Raw genomic sequence first — 27,585 nt, 5'->3', positions numbered from 1 at the left:
CTGCTAATTATAGCCCCGAAGCAGCTGCTTCCTAAAATTGGAGAGGGGGGTGGGCTGCGGGAGGCTGAATGGTCACCCTGAGCCCGTGAGCCGCACATCGTCAGCGCCGTCCGACCAGCGCCTGCTTCTTCTGTGTTTGGGGTAAATGCAGGGTTTGGGGCTCCTGATCTTGGGGGCCCTCCTCTCCGTGTGCGGAGCCGAGGAGGGCCTCCATTTCCCAGCCTACGATGGGAAGGACCGCGTGCTGGAGCTGGGAGACAAGAATTACCGGCAGCTGATGAAGCGCTACGACGTCTTCTGCGTCCTGCTGTGGCCCGGCGCGGCCCCCGGAGACCGCAGCGCCCAGCGGCAGAGCCACATGACTGAGATGGTGCTGGAGGTTAGACCGAGTGGCCCCTGGGAGCGGGACATGGGGGGCTCAGGAAGGTGGTGGGAAGTCTGGCTGCTTTGACTTGGAGGATGGAGGACTCATGGGGAGGTAGTAGATACCCAGATTATTCTCCCAGCGGTGGTAGGGCACAGCCACATAGGAATGCTTGAAAAATGTGATATGTGGATATGGGGGGCTACGGATCGAGGGACTGACTGATTACTAATTCCTGCAGAGCATTGCAGTGCCTACCCCTACTCTGCAGAGCATCTCGTCTGTGGTGATCTGCTGCTGTAGGGGATCTGCTGCTGTAGGGGATCGGGGGATCTGCTGCTGTAGGGGATCTGCTGCTGTAGGGGATCGGGGGATCTGCTGCTGTAGGGGATCTGCTGCTGTAGGGGATCTGCTGCTGTAGGGGATCTGCTGCTGTAGGGGATCAGGGGATCTGCTGCTGTAGGGGATCTGCTGCTGTAGGGGATCGGGGGATCTGCTGCTGTAGGGGATCGGGGGATCTGCTGCTGTAGGGGATCGGAGGATCTAGTTATTAATTCACAGCTAATAAGCAATCATTAGCAGAGTGTTAACCGGGAGCTGCATTAACCCTGCGTGTCCCGGCGATCTTGGGCTGGACTCCAAGGTGACAGATTAACAGCTTCCTCAGCCGGAATTTACACCTCGAGGAGAGGAAACAGATCCCCTTACACCCGGCCAGGCTCCTGCGCGGCTCCAAGGGTACACAGAGCACACCGACAGGGACGGCTGAGTATTACACAGCACAGAGCGCACCGACAGGGGAAGCCTGAGTACTGCACAGCACAGAGTACACCGACAGGGACAGGCTGAGCATTACACAGCACAGAGCGCACCGACAGGGACAGGCTGAGTATTACACAGCTTACAGATAGGGGGACCCTGGTCGGGGGGTCTCTTTATGTCACTAATGAGGGGTAATCCAGCCCCAGCGGACAGTGAACCCTAATCCTATGTGTCAGAGATGAGCTCAGGGGCAGCTTCAGTAACTTAACCCCTAAAGGGCACCGGGGTAAGTGAGGGAGGTACTTATCTGGGTATAAATAGCTCACAGCGGCTGTGATATGAGACAGACCTAGGGGTACAAAACAGATCCGGGGCAAATGAACTGGCCCAGGGGTAAGAGACAGACCCGGTGTTCAGGGACAGACCAGGAGGGGGTAAGAGACAGACCCGCTGATATAAGACAGACACAGAGACAGCTGGGGGAACAGACCCTGTGAAAACTGCCACTAATGCCCCAACTATAATGTGCTTAATGATCCCCTATAGACCCCCATATTGTGCTACATATATTGCTTGTGGTTCCCTGCATGAGTAGTGGACGCATGGCTTGGCATTTTATGGTCAGTTCTGTTCTGGTTTTTTCAGTTGGCAGCTCAGGTTTTGGAGAAAAAACAAATCGGTTTCGGGCTCCTCGACCCCAAGAAGAACAGCAAGACGGCCAAGAAACTAGGTAACTCCCCCCCGACACGCTCCACATCTCCCACCAACGCACTCCGCGCCTCCTCCCCGACGCGCTCCACATCTCCCACCAACGCACTCCACGCCTCCTCCCCGACGCGCTCCACATCTCCTCCAACGCACTCCGCGCCTCCTCCCCGACGCGCTCCACATCTCCCACCAACGCACTCCGCGCCTCCTCCCCAACGCGCTCCGCATCTCCTCCAAAGCACTCCGCGCCTCCTCCCCGACGCACTCCGCGCTTCCTCCCAACGCACTCTACGCCTCCTCCCCGACGCACTCCACATCTCCAACGCACTCCGCGCCTCCTCCCCGACGCGCTCCACATCTCCTCCAACGCACTCCGTGCCTCCTCCCCGACGCGCTCCACATCTCCTCCAACGCACTCCGTGCCTCCTCCCCGACGCACTCCGCGCTTCCTCCCAACGCACTCCGCGCCTCCTCCCCGACGCGCTCCACATCTCTTCCCAACGCACTATGTGCCTTCTCCCGACGCGCTCCGCATCTTCTCCCAACGCACTCTACGCCTCCTCCCCGACGCACTCCGCGCCTCCTCCCCGACGCACTCCGCGCCTCCTCCCAACGCACTCCGCCCCTCCTCCCAACGCACGCCGCACCTCCTCCCCGACGCGCTCCACATCTCCTCCCCGACGCACTCCGCACCTCCTCCCAACGCACTCTGTGCCTCCTCCCCGACGCGCTCCGCACCTCCTCCCGACGCATTCCGCACCTCCTCCCGACGCACTCCGCACCTCCTCCCAACATGCTCTGCACCATCTTCCCGATGTGCTCCGCATCTCGCACCTCCTCCCAACGCACTCCAGATCTCCTCCCAACCCGCTCTGCACCTCCTCCCCGATGCGCTCCGCATCTCGCACCTCCTCCCGACGCACTCCGCACCTCCTCTCGACACGCTCCGTATCTCCTCCTGACGGGCTTCGCACCTCCTACCAACGCACTCCGCACCTCCTCCCGACGCGCTCCGCATCTCCTGCCAATCCACTCATGCTTGTTATTTGTACTCCCCCCTGTGCCCCCCGTTCATACACTCTGGGGCCCTTTCTGGCCCCCCCGCTCTCATACATTCTGTGGCCCTTTCTGCCCCCCCCGCTCTCATACATTCTATGGCCCTTTCTGGCCCCCCACTCTCCCACATTCTGGGGCCCTTTCTGCCCCCCCCCGCTCTCATACATTCTATGGCCCTTTCTGGCCCCCCACTCTCCCACATTCTGGGGCCCTTTCTGCCCCCCCCGCTCTCATACATTCTATGGCCCTTTCTGCCCCCCCCCCGCTCTCATACATTCTGTGGCCCTTTCTGCGCAGGTTGCACGGAGGACGGCAGCCTCTACATCTTTAAGGAGGACAATGTGATAGAGTTTGACGGGGAGCTGGCGGCTGACGTTTTGGTGGATTTCCTGCTTGACGTGAGTTTGCGCCCCCCCGCGTTCTCTATATAACCCCCAAATCCCCCGCAAAACGACTTCCTGGCGAGAGGAACTGCCTGCCTGGGGTCTGCTTCGTAGTAAAGAGCTTCACCTGGTGTTTTAGTTATATATTACTCGTTATGTACAGCGCTGCAGCGTATGAAGGCGCTATATAACTCCATAATCATTATGGGACATCCTGCGGCATTTAATGTGAAAATAGCTTAATCTGCCCAAAACGGCAATCAGTCTCGTTTATTGCTTTTCGGGCATTTCCTGGATTCACGATGCGGATAAAAGGACCTCAAATAACATCTGGGGGAGCTTAATCTACAAAATGAACTTAAGTACCACTATTTTCCACAATACCAGCCCAGCCGCCCAGCAGAAGTGGTAGAGGGTAATACAGTGAGGGTATTAAACATGCATGGGATAGGCATATGGATAGATAAGTGGAACAGCCTCCCAGCAGAAGTGGTAGAGGGTAATACAGTGAGGGTATTAAACATGCATGGGAGAGACATACGGCTCCTGAATCTAAGACAAGACCAACGACTAGAGGGGCCCACGGGGGCCGATCTGCCGGTGGCTCTAGTAGAACCCATTAGAGCCATGGCCAGGCAGGTAACTCCACTCTCAGAGCGCGGCACTCGGGGCCCCCGTCGGTATCTCTCGTTAATATTCATCCCCCGCAGCTGATCGAGGATCCGGTGGAGATCATTAACAGCCTGGCGGAGCTGAAAGCCCTGGAGAGGATGGAGGAGGAAACCAGAGTGATCGGCTTCTTCAAAAGCGAAGATTCACAGTGTGAGTACCGGCCTAGTAAGGTGTGAGTACCGGCCTAGTAAGGTGTGAGTACCGGCCTAGTTAGGTGTGAGTACCAGCTTAGTAGCTGTAGTTACTGTAATGCGGTAGAGTATCTGTTGGTGTTAGCATGAGTGTGCGTCAGCATATGGGGTTAGAGGGAACCTATGGTTAGCGAAGCCTAAAGAGGAGAAGAAGAAAGTGTGTGTAAGTGTACAGTATCAGAGTGAGTGTGTGGGTGATTGACGTCCGAATGAGTGCGTGTTAGTATTTTGTTAGAGAGTGTGAGTGTATGGCGTTAGAGTTAGTGTGTATGTGAGCCTATGGTGTTAATTTGTATGTTAGTATCAGTGTTAGCCTGCGTGAGTGAGTGCTGTTAGTGTGCATGTTATTGTGTGGTGTTAGAGTGTGTATGTTAGTGTATGCTGTTAGTATGAGTGCATTAGTATTTGGTGTTAGCATGTATGAGTGTGTGTCAGCTTATGATGTCAGAACGAGCCCAGGGTTAGTGGCATCTGAGAGAGTTCGGGTGTTGCAGTGAGTTTGGGTGTTGCAGTGAGTTTGGGTGTTAGAGTGAGTTTGGGTGTTAGAGTGAGTTTGGGTGTTGCAGTGAGTTTGGGTGTTAGAGTGAGTTTGGGTGTTTCAGTGAGTTTGGGTGTTGCAGTGAGTTCGGGTGTTGCAGTGAGTTCGGGTGTTGCAGTGAGTTTGGGTGTTGCAGTGAGTTTCGGTGTTAGAGTGAGTTTCGGTGTTGCAGTGAGTTTTGGTGTTGCATTGAGTTTGAGTGTTAGAGTGAGTTTGGGTGTTGCAGTGAGTTTGGGTGTTGCAGTGGGTATCGGTGTTAGAGTGAGTTTGGGTGTTGCAGTGAGTTTTGGGTGTTAGAGTGAGTTTGGGTGTTGCAGTGAGTTTGGGTGTTAGAGTGAGTTTGGGTGTTAGAGTGAGTTTGGGTGTTGCAGTGAGTTTGGGTGTTAGAGTGAGTTTGGGTGTTAGAGTGAGTTTGGGTGTTGCAGTGAGTTTGTTTGTTAGAGTGAGTTTGGGTGTTAGAGTGAGTTTGGGTGTTAGAGTGAGTTTGGGTGTTGCAGTGAGTTTGGGTGTTGCGGTGAGTTTGGGTGTTGCAGTGAGTTTGGGTGTTAGAGTGAGTTTGGGTGTTAGAGTGAGTTTCGGTGTTGCAGTGAGTTTGGGTGTTAGAGTGAGTTTCGGTGTTAGAGTGAGTTTGGGTGTTGCGGTGAGTTTGGGTGTTGCGGTGAGTTTGGGTGTTAGAGTGAGTTTGGGTGTTGCAGTGAGTTTGGGTGTTAGAGTGAGTTTGGGTGTTAGAGTGAGTTTGGGTGTTGCAGTGAGTTTGGGTGTTAGAGTGAGTTTGGGTGTTGCAGTGAGTTTGGGTGTTAGAGTGAGTTTCGGTGTTAGAGTGAGTTTGGGTGTTGCAGTGAGTTTGGGTGTTGCGGTGAGTTTGGGTGTTAGAGTGAGTTTGGGTGTTGCAGTGAGTTTGGGTGTTAGAGTGAGTTTGGGTGTTAGAGTGAGTTTCGGTGTTAGAGTGAGTTTGGGTGTTGCAGTGAGTTTCGGTGTTAGAGTGAGTTTCGGTGTTAGAGTGAGTTTGGGTGTCGCAGTGAGTTTGGGTGTTGCGGTGAGTTTGGGTGTTGCGCTGAGTTTGGGTGTTAGAGTGAGTTTGGGTGTTAGAGTGAGTTTGGGTGTTGCAGTGAGTTTGGGTGTTAGAGTGAGTTTCGGTGTTAGAGTGAGTTTGGGTGTTAGAGTGAGTTTGGGTGTTGCAGTGAGTTTGGGTGTTGCAGTGAGTTTGGGTGTTAGAGTGAGTTTCGGTGTTAGAGTGAGTTTGGGTGTTAGAGTGAGTTTGGGTGTTGCAGTGAGTTTGGGTGTTGCAGTGAGTTTGGGTGTTAGAGTGAGTTTCGGTGTTAGAGTGAGTTTGGGTGTTGCAGTGAGTTTGGGTGTTGCGGTGAGTTTGGGTGTTAGAGTGAGTTTGGGTGTTAGAGTGAGTTTGGGTGTTGCAGTGAGTTTGGGTGTTGCATTGAGTTTGGGTGTTAGAGTGAGTTTCGGTGTTAGAGTGAGTTTGGGTGTTGCAGTGAGTTTGGGTGTTGCGGTGAGTTTGGGTGTTAGAGTGAGTTTGGGTGTTGCGGTGAGTTTGGGTGTTAGAGTGAGTTTGGGTGTTAGAGTGAGTCTAGGTGTGTGTTAGTTATGAGGCTGCAGAAATACTGCACCCAGGGGCCACTAACCGTAGGCTCATCTCTGGTGAGTCCCACCTTAGTAAGTTTGAAGTGTGAGTACTGGCTTAAGAAGGTCAGTTTGTTGGAATTTGTTGGTGGTGGATTGTGCGATTGGAGTGTACCATCGATGTGTCTGCGTGGGGTAGTTGTCACATTAAGTAAGTATAAGGGGTAAGTATAGTGGGGTAAGTATAAGGGGGTAAATCTACCATTTTTATGCCTCCCCGGTGCAGATTACAAGGAGTTTGAAGAGGCTGCAGAGCATTTCCATCCGTACATCAAATTCTTCGCAACATTCGAGAAGCCGGTGAGACACCAGGAGGGGAAAGGGGGTCAATATATGGTGGGGCAGGAGAATCTGCCCCGGAGGTGAGTGGCCAGGGACCGGAACAAGCAGGCCCTCCATAACGGGAAATATGGAGGTCTGTTTGGCACAGTTCATTATGGCCCAGTGGGGGGAAATGGTCTGGTGGTGCAGGGTACTCATGGTATGGTCCAGTCTGGCATAGTATGGTGGGGTGGATGTTCTAGAATGGAGATCCGTGGCTTGGGTGCTGCCGACACCGGCCACTAATTATCAATGAATCTGTGGGCAGGTGGCCAAGGCTCTCACCCTGAGGCTCAACGAGGTGGACTTCTACGAGCCGTTCATGGAGGAACCGATCACCATCCCGGACAAGCCGTACAGCGAGGAGGAGATCGTGAAGTTCATCACCGAGCACAAGAGGTACGTGGCTGCCGATGGAACCGGTCGCAGGCCGGGACTCTAACCAGTAACCCCAGTACGCTGCCGGCTGGGAGGCCATCCAGATCCCTCGTTCCAAACATCTAATCCAAGGAGGAGCGGCGGGTGAAGCCCGTGTCACCTGCAGCCCGCCGGCCACCAACCCTAATACCCTGCCTGTGTTATTACCCGACAGGGCCACGCTGCGCAAACTGCGCCCAGAGGATATGTTCGAAACCTGGGTAAGAAGCGAGATCCGTTCTCGATCACCCCCTCTGTTACCCCCTAATACCCCACTACCTGTTACCCCCTAACACCTTGCTGCCAGACCATCACACCCCATTCCCTGTTACCCTCTCTGATTCCCCTCCCTGTTACCCCCTAATACCCCACTCAGTGTTGGCACGTCACACCCCATTACCCCCTCATACCTAACTCCACATTACCCCTCTCACCCCACTCGTCTTGTTACCCCGTTACACCTAGCTTCATGTTTGCTGTTTCTCCTGCTGTCTCTCGTGTTATGTGATCCAGAGTCTCGCACACAATGAAATTAGATTTTAGATGGCGGTGCGAGAGCGTGGTGTGTGAGAGAGCGCAATGTGAAAGAGTGTGCGGTGCGAGTGTGTATGGTGTGGTGGGAGAGAGTGCGTCTCGCTGTCTCTGCCCCTCGCTATCACTGTCCCTCGCTATCACTGTCCGTCGCTGTCTCTGCCCCTCGCTATCACTGTCCGTCGCTGTCTCTGCCCCTCGCTATCACTGCCCCTCGCTATCACTGTCCCTCGCTATCACTGTCCGTCGCTGTCTCTGTCCCTCGCTATCACTGTCCCTCGCTATCACTGTCCCTCGCTATCACTGTCCGTCGCTGTCTCTGTCCCTCGCTATCACTGTCCGTCGCTGTCTCTGTCCCTCGCTATCACTGTCCGTCGCTGTCTCTGTCCCTCGCTATCACTGTCCGTCGCTGTCTCTGTCCCTCGCTATCACTGTCCGTCGCTGTCTCTGTCCCTCGCTATCACTGTCCGTCGCTGTCTCTGCCCGTCGCTGTCTCTGCCCGTCGCTGTCTCTGCCCCTCGCTATCACTGTCCCTCTCTGTCTCTGCCCCTCTCTATCTCGCCCCCTCACTGTCTCTGCCCGTCTCTGTCTCTGCCCCTCGCTATCACTGTCCATCGCTGTCTCTGCCCCTCGCTGTCACTGCCCCTCTCTGTCTCTGCCCCTCTCTATCTCGCCCCCTCACTGTCTCTGCCCGTCTCTGTCTCTGCCCCTCGCTGTCTGTCTGTAAGATATCTAAATTCTGATCTATTACAGGAGGATGATTTGGGGGGGATACACATCGTGGCTTTTGCTGAAGAGGAGGATCCAGGTAACCATCACAGTAACCCGAGACCCCCAAATACACGACTCAACCCCCCAAATGCAGAGAGTGCTGACTGTACCCCTAAATGCAGAGTCTGCTGACTGTACTCTGGAACCCCCTGGGGTGATACAGGTCACAGGGGTATTTTCGGGGGGTCTCTGTTATTCACCCCCTTTTCTCCTTTTTCCCCTGATTTCCGCGTCTCAGACGGTTACGAGTTTCTCCAAATCCTGAAAGAAGTTGCTCGAGAAAATACTGAGAATCCCGACCTGAGCATCGTCTGGATCGACCCCGACAACTTCCCACTGGTGAGCAGGACGGTGACGCGCAGGTCACATCACCTACACACGGCTGATATTACAGTATGATGTCACGGTGTCATGGCTGATATTACAGTATGATGTCACTGTGACACACGGTATTCTGGCTGATATTACAGTATGATGTCACAGTGTCACGCAGTGTTCTGGCTGATATTACAGTATGATGTCACGGTGTCATGGCTGATATTACAGTATGATGTCACTGTGACACACGGTATTCTGGCTGATATTACAATATGATGTCACGGTGTCTCGCGGTGTTCTGGCTGATATTACAGTATGATGTCACAGTGTCACGCGCTGTTGTGGCTGATATTACAGTATGATGTCACAGTGTCACGCACTGTTCTGGCTGATATTACAGTATGATGTCACAGTGTCACGCGCTGTTCTGGCTGATATTACAGTATGATGTCACAGTGTCACGCGGTGTTGTGGGTGATATTATAGTATGATGTCACGGTGTCACACAGTATTCTGGCTGATATTACAGTATGATGTCACTGTGACACACGGTGTTCTGGCTGATATTACAGTATGATGTCACAGTGTCACACGGTGTTCTGGCTGATATTACAGTATGATGTCACAGTGTCACATGGTGTTCTAGCTGATATTACAGTATGATGTCACAGTGTCACGAGGTTTTGTGGGTGATATTACAGTATGATGTCACAGTGTCACACGGTGTTCTGGCTGATATTACAGTATGATGTCACGGTGTCACGCGGTGTTCTGGCTGATATTACAGTATGATGTCACAGTGTCACGCGCTGTTCTGGCTGATATTACAGTATGATGTCACAGTGTCACGCTGTGTTGTGGGTGATATTACAGTATGATGTCACGGTGTCACACAGTATTCTGGCTGATATTACAGTATGATGTCACGGTGTCACGCGCTGTTCTGGCTGATATTACAGTATGATGTCACAGTGTCACGCTGTGTTGTGGGTGATATTACAGTATGATGTCACGGTGTCACACAGTATTCTGGCTGATATTACAGTATGATGTCACGGTGTCATGCGGTGTTCTGGCTGATATTACAGTATGATGTCACAGTGTGACGCGGTGTTGTGGGTGATATTACAGTATGATGTCACAGTGTCACGCGGTATTCTGGCTGATATTACGGTATGATGTGAGAGTGTGACGCGGTGTTGTGAGTGATATTACAGTATGATGTCACGGTGTTGTGGCTCATATTACAGTATGATGTCACAGTGTCACACGGTGTTCTGGCTGATATTACAGTATGATGTCAGTGTCACACAGTGTTCTGGCTGATATTACAGTATGGTATGATGTCACAGTGTCTCACTGTCTTCTGCTTGTAGCTGGTCACCTACTGGGAGAAGACGTTCCACATTGACCTGTTCAGGCCTCAGCTGGGGGTTGTTAACGTCACGGATGTAAGTATTTCCTCCCCGATACCTCGCCTTTTCAAGTTATAGTGAAAATGAAAGAACTAAACCTTTCTAAAATCTGAGTGCGGGAATCAGACTCCAAGCAGAGTTAGAGAAAGCTCTCCATGGCGGCCTTCATGACAATCTGCCCCAGCTTAGAGGCAACTAACATTGAAAGGGGCATTTAGTCTGGCAGCCTCTGGATCTGTTTAACCCATCATATAAAACAAAGAGCTGGCTTTCCCAGCCAGCCTCAGCATTTCATAATATACCCCCTGTAGTTACAGTTGCCCCAGTCACTGCCACGTGAGGGCGTCAGGGAACTTTCCATGTCGTGCTGTTTTTTACATCAACCCCCCCCCATCTCAGCCACATATAGCCACGCCTCTAACCGCACCCCCGCAACAAAGTGCCCCTCTGTGACCCAGTTGATGTGCTGGGGGGTCCCGTAATGTCCTCTGTGTATCTTTAAGGCGGACAGCGTATGGATGGACATTAAGGACGCCGAGGACCTGCCCTCCCCGGGAGAGCTGGAGCAATGGATCCACGATGTGCTGTCTGGGAAGGTCAACACCGAGGATGACGACGACGACGACAAACATAGTGATGACAACAGTGATGATGACGATGATGATGACGACGATGATGACGACGATGACGATGATGACGACGACGATGATGACGATGATGATGACGACGACGATGATGATGACGATGATGATGATTAAGATTTGCAAAAGCCGGCGGGGTTGGGGTTTTGTTGTTTGTCAGCCACGTCTGACCGCGGGTCCTGAGAGAGGCGTCTGGAGTGAAGATTGGCGTTAATGACATCACACGGGGGGGGGTGCGCCGTGTCCATCGCATTAAATAAAAACAATGAAACTCTAATTTCTCAAAGTCAGCGACCACTGAATCTACATGGCCCGGTACCGGCCCACTGGGAGGGGAGTCCGCCCTGTATTCAGTCCGCCGGGAGGGGAGTCCGCCCTGTATTCAGTCCGCCGGGAGTTTTATGGCCCCCGTGGCCCTTGCAGCCCCTCAATGGGTCAGTAAAGGATTATTTATTGACCACCGACCTGCACAGGTTCTGGGATCCGCGCCCCTGACATCTACTGGTATTACCCGGCTGGACTCGGAAAGGATGATTTATCTATACATTATACAGGGGGCCTGTCACTGATTTATCTATACATTATACAGGGGCCGGTCACTGATTTATCTATACATTATACAGGGGCCGGTCACTGATTTATCTATACATTATACAGGGGGCCGGTCACTGATTTATCTATACATTATACAGGGGGCCGGTCACTGATTTATCTATACATTATACAGGGGCCGGTCACTGATTTATCTATACATTATACAGGGGGCCGGTCACTGATTTATCTATACATTATACAGGGGCTGTCACTGATTTATCTATACATTATACAGGGGCCGGTCACTGATTTATCTATACATTATACAGGGGGCCTGTCACTGATTTATCTATACATTATACAGGGGGCCGGTCACTGATTTATCTATACATTATACAGGGGCCGGTCACTGATTTATCTATACATTATACAGGGGGCCGGTCACTGATTTATCTATACATTATACAGGGGGCCGGTCACTGATTTATCTACACATTATACAGGGGGCCGGTCACTGATTTATCTATACATTATACAGGGGCCGGCTCGCTGATTTATCTATACATTATCCAGTGGGCTGGTCACTGATTTAACTATACATTATACAGGGGCCAGTCACTGATTTATCTATACATTATACAGGGGCCGGTCACTGATTTATCTATACATTATACAGGGGTCCGGCTCACTGATTTATCTATACATTATACAGGGGCCGGTCACTGATTTATCTATACATTATACAGGGGGCCAGCCACTGATTTATCTATACATTATACAGGGGCTGGCTCGCTGATTTATCTATATATTATACAGGGGCCAGTCACTGATTTATCTATACATTATACAGGGGCTGGCTCACTGATTTATCTATACATTATACAGGGGCCGGTCACTGATTTATCTATACATTATACAGGGGGCCGGTCACTGATTTATCTATACATTATACAGGGGGCCGGTCACTGATTTATCTATACATTATACAGGGGGCCGGTCACTGATTTATCTATACATTATACAGGGGCCGGTCACTGATTTATCTATACATTATACAGGGGCCGGTCACTGATTTATCTATACATTATACAGGGGGCCGGTCACTGATTTATCTATACATTATACAGGGGGCCGGTCACTGATTTATCTATACATTATACAGGGGCCGGTCACTGATTTATCTATACATTATACAGGGGCCGGTCACTGATTTATCTATACATTATACAGGGGGCCGGTCACTGATTTATCTATACATTATACAGGGGGCCGGTCACTGATTTATCTATACATTATACAGGGGCCGGTCACTGATTTATCTATACATTATACAGGGGCCGGTCACTGATTTATCTATACATTATACAGGGGCCGGTCACTGATTTATCTATACATTATACAGGGGGCCGGTCACTGATTTATCTATACATTATACAGGGGCCGGTCACTGATTTATCTATACATTATACAGGGGCTGTCACTGATTTATCTATACATTATACAGGGGCCGGTCACTGATTTATCTATACATTATACAGGGGGCTGGCTCGCTGATTTATCTATATATTATACAGGGGCCGGTCACTGATTTATCTATACATTATACAGGGGGCCGGTCACTGATTTATCTATACATTATACAGGGGCCAGTCACTGATTTATCTATACATTATACAGGGGCTGGCTCACTGATTTATCTATACATTATACAGGGGCCGGTCACTGATTTATCTATACATTATACAGGGGCCGGTCACTGATTTATCTATACATTATACAGGGGGCCGGTCACTGATTTATCTATACATTATATAGGGGCCGGTCACTGATTTATCTATACATTATACAGGGGGCCGGTCACTGATTTATCTATACATTATACAGGGGGCCGGTCACTGATTTATCTATACATTATACAGGGGCCGGTCACTGGTTTATCTATACATTATACAGGGGCCGGTCACTGATTTATCTATACATTATACAGGGGGGCGGTCACTGATTTATCTATACATTATACAGGGGCCGGCTCGCTGATTTATCTATACATTATCCAGTGGGCTGGTCACTGATTTATCTATACATTATACAGGGGGCTGGCTCGCTGATTTATCTATATATTATACAGGGGCCAGTCACTGATTTATCTATACATTATACAGGGGCTGGCTCACTGATTTATCTATACATTATACAGGGGCCGGTCACTGATTTATCTATACATTATACAGGGGCCGGTCACTGATTTATCTATACATTATACAGGGGCCGGTCACTGATTTATCTATACATTATACAGGGGGCCGGTCACTGATTTATCTATACATTATACAGGGGCCAGTCACTGATTTATCTATACATTATACAGGGGCCGGTCACTGATTTATCTATACATTATACAGGGGCTGTCACTGATTTATCTATACATTATACAGGGGCCGGTCACTGATTTATCTATACATTATACAGGGGGCCAGCCACTGATTTATCTATACATTATACAGGGGCTGGCTCGCTGATTTATCTATACATTATACAGGGGCCAGCTCACTGATTTATCTATACATTATACAGGGGCCGGCTCGCTGATTTATCTATACATTATACAGGGGCCGGTCACTGATTTATCTATACATTATACAGGGGCCGGTCACTGATTTATCTATACATTATACAGGGGGCCGGTCACTGATTTATCTATACATTATACAGGGGGCCGGTCACTGATTTATCTATACATTATACAGGGGCCGGTCACTGATTTATCTATACATTATACAGGGGCCGGTCACTGATTTATCTATACATTATACAGGGGCCGGTCACTGATTTATCTATACATTATACAGGGGGCCGGTCACTGATTTATCTATACATTATACAGGGGCCGGCTCGCTGATTTATCTATACATTATCCAGTGGGCTGGTCACTGATTTATCTATACATTATACAGGGGCCGGTCACTGATTTATCTATACATTATACAGGGGGCCGGTCACTGATTTATCTATACATTATACAGGGGCCGGTCACTGATTTATCTATACATTATACAGGGGCTGTCACTGATTTATCTATACATTATACAGGGGCCGGTCACTGATTTATCTATACATTATACAGGGGGCTGGCTCGCTGATTTATCTATATATTATACAGGGGCCAGTCACTGATTTATCTATACATTATACAGGGGCTGGCTCACTGATTTATCTATACATTATACAGGGGCCGGTCACTGATTTATCTATACATTATACAGGGGCCGGTCACTGATTTATCTATACATTATACAGGGGGCCGGTCACTGATTTATCTATACATTATATAGGGGCCGGTCACTGATTTATCTATACATTATACAGGGGGCCGGTCACTGATTTATCTATACATTATACAGGGGGCCGGTCACTGATTTATCTATACATTATACAGGGGCCGGTCACTGGTTTATCTATACATTATACAGGGGCCGGTCACTGATTTATCTATACATTATACAGGGGGGCGGTCACTGATTTATCTATACATTATACAGGGGCCGGCTCGCTGATTTATCTATACATTATCCAGTGGGCTGGTCACTGATTTATCTATACATTATACAGGGGGCTGGCTCGCTGATTTATCTATATATTATACAGGGGCCAGTCACTGATTTATCTATACATTATACAGGGGCTGGCTCACTGATTTATCTATACATTATACAGGGGCCGGTCACTGATTTATCTATACATTATACAGGGGCCGGTCACTGATTTATCTATACATTATACAGGGGGCCGGTCACTGATTTATCTATACATTATACAGGGGGCCGGTCACTGATTTATCTATACATTATATAGGGGCCGGTCACTGATTTATCTATACATTATACAGGGGGCCGGTCACTGATTTATCTATACATTATACAGGGGGCCGGTCACTGATTTATCTATACATTATACAGGGGCCGGTCACTGATTTATCTATACATTATACAGGGGCCGGTCACTGATTTATCTATACATTATACAGGGGGCCGGTCACTGATTTATCTATACATTATACAGGGGCCGGCTCGCTGATTTATCTATACATTATCCAGTGGGCTGGTCACTGATTTATCTATACATTATACAGGGGGCTGGCAGGGACATGTCTAGAGCATTTGGCACCCGGGGCGAATACTGTATGTGGCACCCCCCAAAAAACTAATTGTAACGGGTTCACCAAGAGAGCTGTAGTAACTCCCACCAGAGATCACCCACATGTATCCTCCTGTTGTCCCCGGAATCACTTCCAGCACCAGTCAGCATGCGCACCTTGGAACCCTGCTATGTGTACCCAATAAGTAGGCAACTACCTTGAACTGATTACAGCAGGAATGAACAGTTTATTGTTGTAAAACATAGAGTGATATAGCCACAGAACTTCATTAACATAAATTAACATTGATAAACAGGTAGACAACCCAGCCTTTAATCCCCTTTAGCTACTGAATATCCCCCTGGTAGCCATCCTGTTAATGGGATTAGTTTAACAATGGAGTTCCTGCCTGTTTGGCAGCCAGGCTGGAGCCGTCTCTGAGTACCTTGGGCCCCTGTATGACAGCTCATTCTGTCACATATCTCCCCTTTTAAAAAGAAGACTGAACTGGGGCCAGACCCAAACCGGGTCTGCAACCAGTTCAGTCGGGGAGCACAGCTCCGTCGCTCCTAGAGTTGTGGATGCTGGGGGCTGGCAAAAGGCACCTGTCCCACTAACCAGTCCCGGGGTGCACTCAGAGACTGGGGAGTTCGGGTCCCAGACGAGGACAACAGTCCCACTCGCCCGGGCAGGGAGACAGGGTCCATAATCTGCGGGTAGCAGGCTTGCTTTCAGTCCTCTCGAGGGGCCACAGCGATGGACAGTTTCGTCACAAACTCCATCACATACCTCCTTTTTCTGGGGGAGACTGACGTCTGATAAGACCCCACACACCTTGACTCCAAAGTCAGTCTGTATATCCGGACCACCACTGCCAGCCACAAATTGGTACTCCCCAAAACAATTTAACAAAGGACCAGTACTCACCCAGCCGCACTCTGCTTCTCCCAAATAGTGTAACTGCCGCTGGGGAGAAGGGCCAAATGTGCCTTCTCCCTGGAGTCCTCTCAGCCGCTGGGGAGAAAACAGAGCGGCTGGGGTCCCTTCCATATGGGGTTCAGGGCTGACTGCTCGGCACCTCTGGGGATTGCAGGTGGCGACCGTAGTCCAATCCACATGCATGGTACAAATGTTTGTATGATCCTCGGCGAGGGGAGGAAATCCACATGCATCCCCTCCTGTATACTCCATCTGCTGGGGAGAGAGGTCGATCTGCCTCTCTCCTATTGCCAACACTTCTGCTGGGGATACAGGATCCATAAAAATCACTGCCTCTGGGCAACATTGGGGGGGTAAAGCCAATGGAGCTGGGGTCACAGAGGGGAACGGGCAGAGGCCAGCGGCACTCTGCCCCGAAGGCAGCGCTTCAGCTACATTTGTAAAGTCCAGGGGCACCACCAACTCTGTGGCTGCCTGACCGGACCCTCCTTGGTTACTGCGGTCAGGCTTGGGAACAAGTGGAAGGGGTGAGCAGAGGCCAGCAGCGCTCTGCCTCGAAGCCAGCAGTTCAGCTGGGGGATCTGGCTGGGACATGCAGGGGGGGTCTTGGTCAGTTTCTGTGCCATATTGCGGGGAATAGGGCAAAGTGTCTGGGGTGAGGGAAGGGAGCGGGCAGAGGCCAGTTGCGCTCTGCTCGGATGTTTGTGCTTCTGGTGGGGGTACAATACTCGCAGGATCCACCTCCTCTGGGGCACACTGCTGAGCACGGTCAAAGAGTTCTCGGTAGGCCTGCTCCAGGAACCATTCTTGGTAAACCAAATAATCAAAATCAGCCCACAAGTCAGGCAGGTAACAGGGCACATCTGCGATAATCCCTTCCCTGAACTCCCGGATCTCCTCGCACCGATATTTCGATGGGCTCCCAAATTCTCAGTCCTCCTGTAGGCTTTCCATTATCAATCCCGGGCCGCCAAAGTCATCGCCCTCTGGCATGTAGTCATCCTTCAGCTCTGGACACATCTGCACGGCCTGCCAATACAGGGCCCGGTATCCACAATCCACAGTCATTTCAAGTAGAAGCAACTTCTCCAACTCAGCCACCAAGTCCTCTTGAGGCTGCTCTCCCAGGTACGGCATTCTCCAATCTAGTTGTAGCTCGTACCATTCCTTGGAGGATGGGAGGACTATTCCCCGGACACGCTGGTCCACTCTGAGAGCCTCCATCCAGGCATTTATGTATCTTGCGACTCTGCTGTGCACCAACACGTCCTGTAGTGCTGGAACCATCTTTGGCTTGCTGCTGGTATACCCGCTGGTACTTCGCTGGGACGTTTGCAAGGAGGATCCCGCCGCTGCCGCCAATGTAACGGGTTCACCAAGAGAGCTGCAGTAACTCCCAGAGATCACCCACATGTATCCTCCTGTTGTCCCCGGAATCACTTCCAGCACCAGCCAGCATGCGCACCTTGGAACCCTGCTATGTGTACCCAATAAGTAGGCAACTACCTTGAACTGAGTACAGCAGGAATGAACAGTTTATTGTTGTAAAACATAGAGTGATATAGCCACAGACCTTCATTACCATAAATTAACATTGATAAACATGTAGACAACCCAACCTTTAATCCCCTTTAGCTACTGAATATCCCCCCCCCCCCCGGCAGCCATCCTGTTAATGGGATTAGTTTAACAATGGAGTTCCTGCCTGTTTGGCAGCCGGGCTGGAGCCATCTCTGAGTACCTTGGGCCCCTGTATGACAGCTCATTCTGTCACACTAATGTTGGTAAGAATATTTATTTCACAAATTTGTAAACTGTACATCAATTGGAAAAAAAATAGAAATATGAAAAAATAAATTAACATTGATGGTGGTACAGCATAACTCCCATCACTATACACTGAGCCAGACATTGGTGGTGGTACAGCATAACTCCCATCACTATACACTGAGCCAGACATTGGTGGTGGTACAGCATAACTCCCATCACTATACACTGAGCCAGACATTGGTGGTGGTACAGCATAACTCCCATCACTATACACTGAGCCAGACATTGGTGGTGGTACAGTGTGCCACCTCTGCCCCTGAAACAGTCTACCTGTAACACTTCTGTCCCTGAAACAGCCTGCCTGTGCCACCTCTGCCCCTCAAAAAGCCTACCTGTGCCACCTCTGCCACTGATTTAACTATACATTATTCAGGGGCTGGCTCGCTGATTTATCTATACATTATACAGGGCTCGCTGATTTATCTATACATTATACAGGGGCCGGCTTCTGGTGTCGGGGCAGGTTGGGAGTGTCGGTGCAGGTGCGCGGTCGGGGCAGGTCTGGGGGGTCGGGCAGCGTTGTTTCGTCAGCGTGTGACTCAGGCTGTCAGCATGGAGCCGAGTGTTTGAGGATTGGGGGAGGGGAGGCGACGCTACCCTGGGGGAGAGGAGGAGGCAGAGCAGGTTGGGTGAGCTGCCCTGGGCAGGTAGTGCGGTCAGGCCGCAGAGCACAGGGTGAGGTGGAGGGACGCTGCTCTGCTGCAGAGTATTCACAACAGCCAGGGCAGGGAGGGGGGCAGAGCTGAATGGGGCAGGTAACGGGGCAATAAACAGATCAGGGGAGCAGAATCTACCAATCAGAACGAGAAGGGCCTGGAGCTACTACCCCAGGTAAGGGGGTGAAGAGGGAATTTAAGAAGGGGGCAAAGAGAAGAAGAGAGGTGGGGGGTCTACATTCAGCATGCGCTGTATAATAATACAAAGTATCTATACTGACCCCCCGCGCTGTATAATAATACCGAGTATCTATACTAAACCCCCCGCACTGTATAATAATACCGAGTATCTATACTGACCCCCCCGCACTGTATAATAATACCGAGTATCTATACTGACCCCCCCGCGCTGTATAATAATACCGAGTATCTATACTGACCCCCCCGCACTGTATAATAATACCGAGTATCTATACTGACCCCCCCACACTGTATAATAATACCGAGTATCTATACTGACCCCCCGCGCTGTATAATAATACCGAGTATCTATACTGACCCCCCCGCACTGTATAATAATACCGAGTATCTATACTGACCCCCCCCGCGCTGTATAATAATACCGAGTATCTATACTGAACCCCCCCGCACTGTATAATAATACCGAGTATCTATACTGACCCCCCCCGCACTGTATAATAATACCGAGTATCTATACTGACCCCCCCACACTGTATAATAATACCGAGTATCTATACTGACCCCCCGCGCTGTATAATAATACCGAGTATCTATACTGACCCCCCCGCACTGTATAATAATACCGAGTATCTATACTGACCCCCCCCGCGCTGTATAGTGATTCCGAGTATCTATACTTACCCCCCCCGCTGTATAACGATGCCGAGTATCTATACTGACCCCCCGCGCTGTATAACGATGCCGAGTATCTATACTGAACCCCCCGCGCTGTATAATAATACCGAGTATCTATACTGACCCCCCGCGCTGTATAATAATACCGAGTATCTATATCTATACTGACCCCCCGCGCTGTATAATAATACCGAGTGTCTATACTGACCCCCACGCACTGTATAATAATACCGAGTATCTATACTGACCCCCTCCCCGCACTGTATAATAATACCGAGTATCTATACTGACCCCCCGCGCTGTATAATAATACCGAGTATCTATACTGACCCCCCCGCACTGTATAATAATACCGAGTATCTATACTGACCCCCCCCGCGCTGTATAGTGATTCCGAGTATCTATACTTACCCCCCCCGCGCTGTATAACGATGCCGAGTATCTATACTGACCTCCCGCGCTGTATAACGATGCCGAGTATCTATACTGAACCCCCCGCGCTGTATAATAATACCGAGTATCTATACTGACCCCCCGCGCTGTATAATAATACCGAGTATCTATATCTATACTGACCCCCCGCGCTGTATAATAATACCGAGTGTCTATACTGACCCCCCGCGCTGTATAATAATACAGAGTATCTATACTGACCCCCCCGCGCTGTATATACCGAGTATCTATACTGACCCCCCGCGCTGTATAATGATTCCGAGTATCTATACTGGCCCCCCCGCACTGTATAATAATACCGAGTATCTATACTGAAACCCCCCCCGCACTGTATAATAATACCGAGTATCTATACCCCCCCGCGCTGTATAATAATACCGAGTATCTATACTGACCCCCCGCACTGTATAATAATACCGAGTATCTATACTGACCCCCCCGCGCTGTATAATAATACCGAGTATCTATACTGAACCCCCCCGCACTGTATAATGATACCGAGTATCTATACTGAACCCCCCGCACTGTATAATAATACCGAGTATCTATACTGACCCCCCCGCACTGTATAATAATACCGAGTATCTATACTGACCCCCCCGCACTGTATAATAATACCGAGTATCTATACTGACCCCCCCCGCGCTGTATAGTGATTCCGAGTATCTATACTCACCCCCCCCGCGCTGTATAACGATGCCGAGTATCTATACTGACCCCCCGCGCTGTATAACGATGCCGAGTATCTATACTGAACCCCCCGCGCTGTATAATAATACCGAGTGTCTATACTGACCCCCACGCACTGTATAATAATACCGAGTATCTATACTGACCCCCCGCACTGTATAATAATACCGAGTATCTATACTGACCCCCCGCGCTGTATAATAATACCGAGTATCTATACTGACCCCCCGTGCTGTATAATGATACCGAGTATCTATACTGACCCCCCGCTCTGCATAATAATACCGAGTATCTATACTGACCCCCCGCTCTGTATAATAATACCGAGTATCTATACTGAACCCCCCCACACTGTATAATAATACCGAGTATCTATACTGAACCCCCCACACTGTATAATGATACCGAGTGTCTATACTGACCCCCCGCTCTGTATAATAATACCGAGTATCTATACTGACCCCCCGCACTGTATAATAATAATACCGAGTATCTATACTGACCCCCCGCGCTGTATAATAATACCGAGTATCTATACTGAACCCCCCCACACTGTATAATGATACAGAGTATCTATACTGACCCCCCCACACTGTATAATAATACCGAGTGTCTATACTGACCCCCCGCGCTGTATAGTGATACCGAGTATCTATACTGACCCCCCGCGCTGTATAATAATACCGAGTATCTATACTGACCCCCCGCACTGTATAATAATACCGAGTATCTATACCCCCCGCGCTGTATAATAATACCGAGTATCTATACTGAACCCCCCCGCGCTGTATAATAATACCAAGTATCTATACTGACCCCCCACGCTGTATAATAATACAGAGTATCTATACTGACCCCCCCGCGCAGTATAATGTTACCGAGTATCTATACTGAACCCCCCGCTGTATAATGATACCGAGTGTCTATACTGACCCCCCGCGCTGTATAATAATACCGAGTATCTATACTGACCCCCCCCCGCGCTGTATAATGTTACCGAGTATCTATACTGACCCCCCGCGCTGTATAATAATAACGAGTATCTATACTGACCCCCCCGCGCTGTATAATAATAACGAGTATCTATACTGACCTCCCACGCTGTATAATAATACCGAGTATCTATACTGAACCCCCCCGCGCTGTATAATAATACCGAGTATCTATACTGACCCCCCGCGCTGTATAATAATACCGAGTATCTATACTGACCCCCCGCGCTGTATAATAATAATACCGAGTATCTATACTGACCCCCCTGCGCTGTATAATAATACCGAGTATCTATACTGACCCCCCCCACCGTGTATTGGTTTATTGCCCAGCTGAACAGGGCAAGTGGGCGCGATAAGGGTCCCCGAGGAATGTAGAGTGTGGAGGGAGTATGTGGAGGGAGGAAGGAATTTCACGGAGCGGCCAGAACATTCCTGGGAGTGACATGGAGAGAGGGGCAGATGTTGCACCCCCAGCACTGAAACAGGGGCTACTGATTTCAAATACCCCGTTAAAAAATCTGGTCCCGAGAAACAGAGCACATCACAGTTACCCCCTCACATCCCACTACCCCAGCACCCTGTTACACCCACACTCCCTTCTCCCTGTTACCCCCCCCTGCACCCTGTTACCCCCTCACTCCCTTCTCCCTGTTAACCCCTCACTCCCTTCTCCCTGGTATCCCCGCACCATGTTACCCCCCCTGCACCCTGTTACCCCCTTACTCCATTCTCCCTGGTATCCCCAGCACCCTGTTACCCCTGACTTCCCGCTCCCTGTTACTCCCTCGCTCCCTGTTACCCCCTCGCTCCCTGTTACCCCTGACTTCCCGCTCCCTGTTACCCCCTCGCTCCCTGTTACCCCCTCGCTCCCTGTTACCCCTGACTTCCCGCTCCCTGTTACCCCCTCGCTCCCTGTTACCCCTGACTTCCCGCTCCCTGTTACCCCCTCGCTCCCTGTTACCCCTGACTTCCCGCTCCCTGTTACCCCCTCGCTCCCTGTTACCCCTGACTTCCTGCTCCCTTGTTATCGTTGCAGAAATGGACACCGAATCCAATTACTCCGGATATTCCTTTCACTCGCGACTCGGACACCAGAGGTAATTCTGCCCCTCGTGGCTCTGATGGCTGCTGTGACCCCAATTTGCTCATCTGCCCCCTGTTTGTTCAGACGCATGCACTGCACGTGTGATTTAATACCCTAGACAGGGGTATATTGTTGTACAGCGGGTTGTACTGATATTGAGACGTTACTCCATTAGAGAGAAAAGTCGGGACGGTCAGAAATCGGTCACCATCCAGACCCCGGCCGGGGAGCCTCTGCTGAGCGGCAGCTCCAAGCAACGAGAGGACGAGGAGGATGGACAGGTGCGGATAAGATGTCACCTACCGCAAATACCCCAGGGATACCCCCTATAACCCCTTCTATTACCCCATGTACCCCTTACTGTAACCCTTCTATTACCCCAGGTACCCCTCCCTATAACCCGTTCAATTACTCCATGTACCCCTCCCTGTAACCCCCTTCTATTACCTCACATACCTCTCCTTTTAACCCCATGCATTACTCTCAGTAGCCTTTTGTCCCATGTAACCTTTGTAATTCTGTCCCATTATAGGATGATAACTGGGCTGAGACCACCACAGCGGTGACTTCAGAACACAGCGCGTCACTGCAGGATCTGGCCCAGACTGGTGGTCCGGGAGAGCCCGAGGGGGCCGGTCCGACCGCAAGGACTCTTCTGGGGTTCTACGCGTTCTGCCTCCTGGCCGCGCTCGCTCTCCTCACACCCCCCGCGTTTATTACTCTCCCGCTGATCTTGTGGGGGTCAGAGCTGGAGCACTGCGGGGTCTCCTGCGAGGGGCTTTATATCTCAGTGGCCTTCAAGCTGCTGCTCCTGGCCGTGGGGTCCTGGGCAGTTTTCCTCCGTCGGCCCCGAAGCTCTCTGCCCCGAATGGTGGAGTTCCGCGCTGTTCTCCTCCTGCTGCTCTTCCTGCTCCTTGCGTCCTATTGGCTGTTTTATGGGGTGCGGGTGCTCGGCCAGCGGGAGAGGAACCTGCTCGGGGTGGTGCAGTACACCGCCTCCCTGGTGGACGCCCTGATCTTTATCCATTACCTGGCGGTAATTCTGCTCGAGCTCCGGCAGCTGCAGCCGGTCTTCGCCCTCAAGGTGATCCGGGCCGGTGATGGAGAGGCCAGGTTCTACAGTCTGGGGAAGCTCAGGTGAGTCTACCTGGACATCGAAGCCCCACAGGCAGCCAGGTCATGGGCCAAACCATTGCAGCCGTGGGTGTGTTACTCCGGGGCCCCTAAATGACTCTGGCCCAGAGGTCACGCAATAAATATATTAAGCCACATTCACCAAGGTTCACTTAAGTTCCCACTCCGGCAGAGGCCGGATCATGGAAGGCAGACCAACCCCACAGAGGAGACGGGCTACCCTCAGACAGGAGAAAGACAGCAAGCGGGCAAAACTTGGGCAGGGGGTGCCATCTGCCCCACCTAGAGAGACGTTGCCCTTGAGGGAAAGTTATCAGCTGTGATACCGGGGCATTTGGCAGGTATGATAACATCATCTCTGTAAAAGAGAATTATTGCCCCATCCCTTGCGTTTTGGGTACTGGGGGCATAAAGTCACATTGTAATCACAAACAGTCAGGTTCCATCTCTTTTGTATGAAGCGTGCGTTGCCGGCTCCTGTTGTCTCACATATATGTGCTGTGTATGTTCTCGCTCTCACGTGTGCACCCTGTGTTCAGTGTCCAGAGGGCCGCCCTGTTTGTTCTGAAGAATTACTACAAGGATTTTCCCATCTTTAACCCCTCATATGCTGCAGCAAAGAAGCTCACAAAGCAGCCCCAGCACTCCAAAGTCTACAGCGTGGATGGTGAGTGTCACACATCTGGGGGGTTAGGAACGCGTCGGGAAGGAAGACGTGTGTCATTTAGTAAATCTGGCTGCTGGCCCTCGGCATGGCCCTCACCCGTCTAGCACATGTTCATATGCACAATAGCGGTTCCTTCCATCGGAGGATGACCCCGTCCTGACGTTCATATGTTGGTGCTGCAGAGAGGAATGTCTTCCAGGTGGAGAACGTGGATTCAGAGGCCACCGGAAACGTCCGACATGTGAAGGTTCTTGTGCCGAGATGGTCCATGGAGTTCTGTTGTGCTCTAGAACGTAAAACGTGGTGGGATGTGAAGCAGGGTGTACGGTGTGTCCCTGCCACCCGCCGCTTCCATTGAGTTATTTGAAGAGTAGAAATCACTTGAAGTCGAGATTTGGGGGGATTTTGCACCGTCCGCGCAGGCTCTGTGGATCAGTCGCACCGAGGCTTTCTTGGGTTCTACATGCTGTTCTAGAGTGATGGGGGTGGTTCCTGATCGAAGTTGGCATCATTTTGAACTTGTTGAGTATCTTGGATTTTGTTACTCATTCTTTTCTGGAATCATTCAGATGAACGAGGTGCTCCCTCTATGACGTTCTGGAGGAGCGGAATCTCGGTTCTAGTTGGGTTATAGATCGGCGCTCCTCTCTCCTTTATGAATGCTAACGCTCTTAAAGCTCCCGTGATTCTAGGTCAGGGACATCCAACCTGCGGCCCTCCAGCTGCTGCAGGACTACATCTCCCATTCTCGTCAGCCAGCTCCTTAGCTGAAAGAGCATTATGGGAGATGTAGTGCTGCAGCAGCTGGAGGGCCGCAGGTTGGACGCCCCTGTTCTAGGTGTTGGTCCAGTAATGTCCTGGATCGTTAAAAGGTATAACTTCTACGGACCCCATTTTCCTCGGGGATAGGAGGGGGAGGGGAGGGCGCGTTTTGGAAATCATTGATGTTTTTGGATCTGGAAGAAGGCACAGGAATAAGAAGAGCGATCGCTGGTTTGGGTGTCGACCCCCCCACCTCTCTCATAGGCCAGGCGTATAGTCCGGCGGGTAATAGACCGTAGCGCAGACTCTGAGCTCTCTATCTCTGCCGCAGGTCCAGACAACAGCACAGTCAGCAAATCTCAAGCGCTCGTCGCCTCCTCGTCCGGCTACAAGGAGTACAAGGAGCGCTACTATGAAGAGGCAGAGCATGCGCGAAAGGTCCGGAAGCGCAAAGCCAGGTGAGAGGGCAAAAACTCCTGCCCCCCTTCATCTCCCTGATATGGGCATGTTCCATGTTCCATCACACGTGACGCATGCACATGGGGTGTTAGCATGTTTGTTTACCATGTTCCTTACGCGCCGCAGGCTGGTGATTTCAGTACATGAAGCGTTCTGCCAGTTGCAGCGCCTTGGAGAACAGGGCAATGAAGGGAAGAGCCGGCACGAGCTGCAGCCCAGGGAGGCCGCGCAGAGCATATTCCCTCTGATTGCGCAGAGTCTGCAGCGATACCTGCGCACAACACGCCAAGCCCACCTGTACAGCATGGAATCCATCATACAGCACCTAACCATGTGCCTGACACACAACATGTCTCCACAGGTAACAAGTGTCAACACACGCATGTTTCACAAAAACAATAACGAAGTGAGCCAATCACACGTCTCTCAGATGAAGTGACGCACGCAGATATATTCTTCTTCTTCCTCTCCTCGCTCTGTCTTCTCATCTCTTTCGCTCTCTTCTCCTCTCTTCTTTCTTCATTCTATTTCTTCTTTCTTCCCCTCGCTTTATCTCCTTCCTTTCCCCTTTTTTATTCCTCTTCTCTCCTCACTTTCTTCCTCTTCTCCCCTGTTTCTTTCTCCTCTCCTCTCCTGTTTCTTTCTCCTCTCCTCTCCTGTTTCTTTCTCCTCTCCTGTTTCTTTCTTCCTCTCCTTTTTTCTTCCTCATTCTCTCGCATTTTTCTTCTTCTATCTCTCACGTGTTATATGGACCTCACCCTGCGTGGAGTGTCCACTCACTGACTTTAATTCTGTGTCACAGGCCTTTCTGGAGCAGTATCTAAAGCCTGGCCCAGCCATTCAGTACCAGACAGTCCCCACTGGGCTCTGGACACTGGTCAGTGAGGAACCAGTAACGCGCCCCATTCGCCCTAATCTGACCTTCTGCCTCCAGTCGTCAGACTCTACCCTGGTCGTCAGCGTAACTGAGATCCCCAGCCTCAGGCTCAGTGAGACGTTCATCCCCCCGAACTCCCACCGTTTCACTGTAAGAACGAAGGCAGACATTAACCTGTGAGCCTCGAAAACAAGCTACGGATGGAGGAGCCTCAGAGACCTAAAGCAGTCTCTCCACCTAGGATCCGCTGATCCTAATCCTCACAGTGCCTCTACCTGAGATCCCTCGATCCCAATGCTGACAGCGCCTCTACCTGTGATCACCAGATCCCAATGCTGACAGCGCCTCTACCTGTGATCACCTGATCCTAATCCTCACAGTGCCTCTACCTGTGATCACCAGATCCCAATGCTGACACCGCCTCTACCTGTGATCACCAGATCCCAATGCTGACAGCGCCTCTACGTGTGATCACCAGATCCCAATGCTGACACCGCCTCTACCTGTGATCACCAGATCTTAATGCTGACAGCGCCTCTACGTGTGATCACCAGATCCCAATGCTGACACCGCCTCTACCTGTGATCACTTGATCCCAATGCTGACAGCGCCTCTACCTGTGATCACCCGATCCCAATGCTGACAGCGCCTCTACCTGTGATCACCAGATCCTAATGCTGACAGCGCCTCTACCTGTGATCACCAGATCCCAATGCTGACACCGCCTCTACCTGTGATCACCAGATCTTAATGCTGACAGCGCCTCTACCT

The 27,585-nt window shown here is 50.8% G+C and overlaps 2 protein-coding genes across 2 annotated transcripts; both read left to right on the top strand.

The window, feature by feature from the left end:
* Window positions 1-58: 58 nt before the first annotated feature.
* CASQ2 (calsequestrin 2) lies at window positions 59-11,000 on the top strand. Its single transcript, XM_053456381.1, has 11 exons — window positions 59-379; window positions 1,772-1,856; window positions 3,188-3,288; window positions 3,984-4,095; window positions 6,536-6,609; window positions 6,899-7,029; window positions 7,223-7,268; window positions 8,332-8,386; window positions 8,588-8,688; window positions 10,044-10,118; window positions 10,586-11,000. The coding sequence occupies exons 1-11, from the start codon at window positions 146-148 to the stop codon at window positions 10,838-10,840; spliced, it is 1,269 nt and encodes a 422-aa protein (XP_053312356.1). The 5' UTR covers window positions 59-145; the 3' UTR covers window positions 10,841-11,000.
* A 7,831-nt stretch (window positions 11,001-18,831) lies between these two features.
* VANGL1 (VANGL planar cell polarity protein 1) lies at window positions 18,832-27,268 on the top strand. The gene is made up of 8 exons (XM_053456380.1): window positions 18,832-18,992; window positions 22,868-22,928; window positions 23,091-23,196; window positions 23,448-24,052; window positions 24,589-24,716; window positions 25,810-25,936; window positions 26,064-26,298; window positions 26,740-27,268. The coding sequence occupies exons 2-8, from the start codon at window positions 22,870-22,872 to the stop codon at window positions 26,992-26,994; spliced, it is 1,515 nt and encodes a 504-aa protein (XP_053312355.1). The 5' UTR covers window positions 18,832-18,992; window positions 22,868-22,869; the 3' UTR covers window positions 26,995-27,268.
* Window positions 27,269-27,585: the final 317 nt, after the last annotated feature.

This window comes from Spea bombifrons, chromosome 2 (assembly GCF_027358695.1).
Source record: "Spea bombifrons isolate aSpeBom1 chromosome 2, aSpeBom1.2.pri, whole genome shotgun sequence".
NCBI lineage: Eukaryota > Metazoa > Chordata > Amphibia > Anura > Pelobatidae > Spea > Spea bombifrons.
Note: the sequence above shows the minus strand (reverse complement) of the source record. Positions and strands in the feature narration are given on the sequence as shown.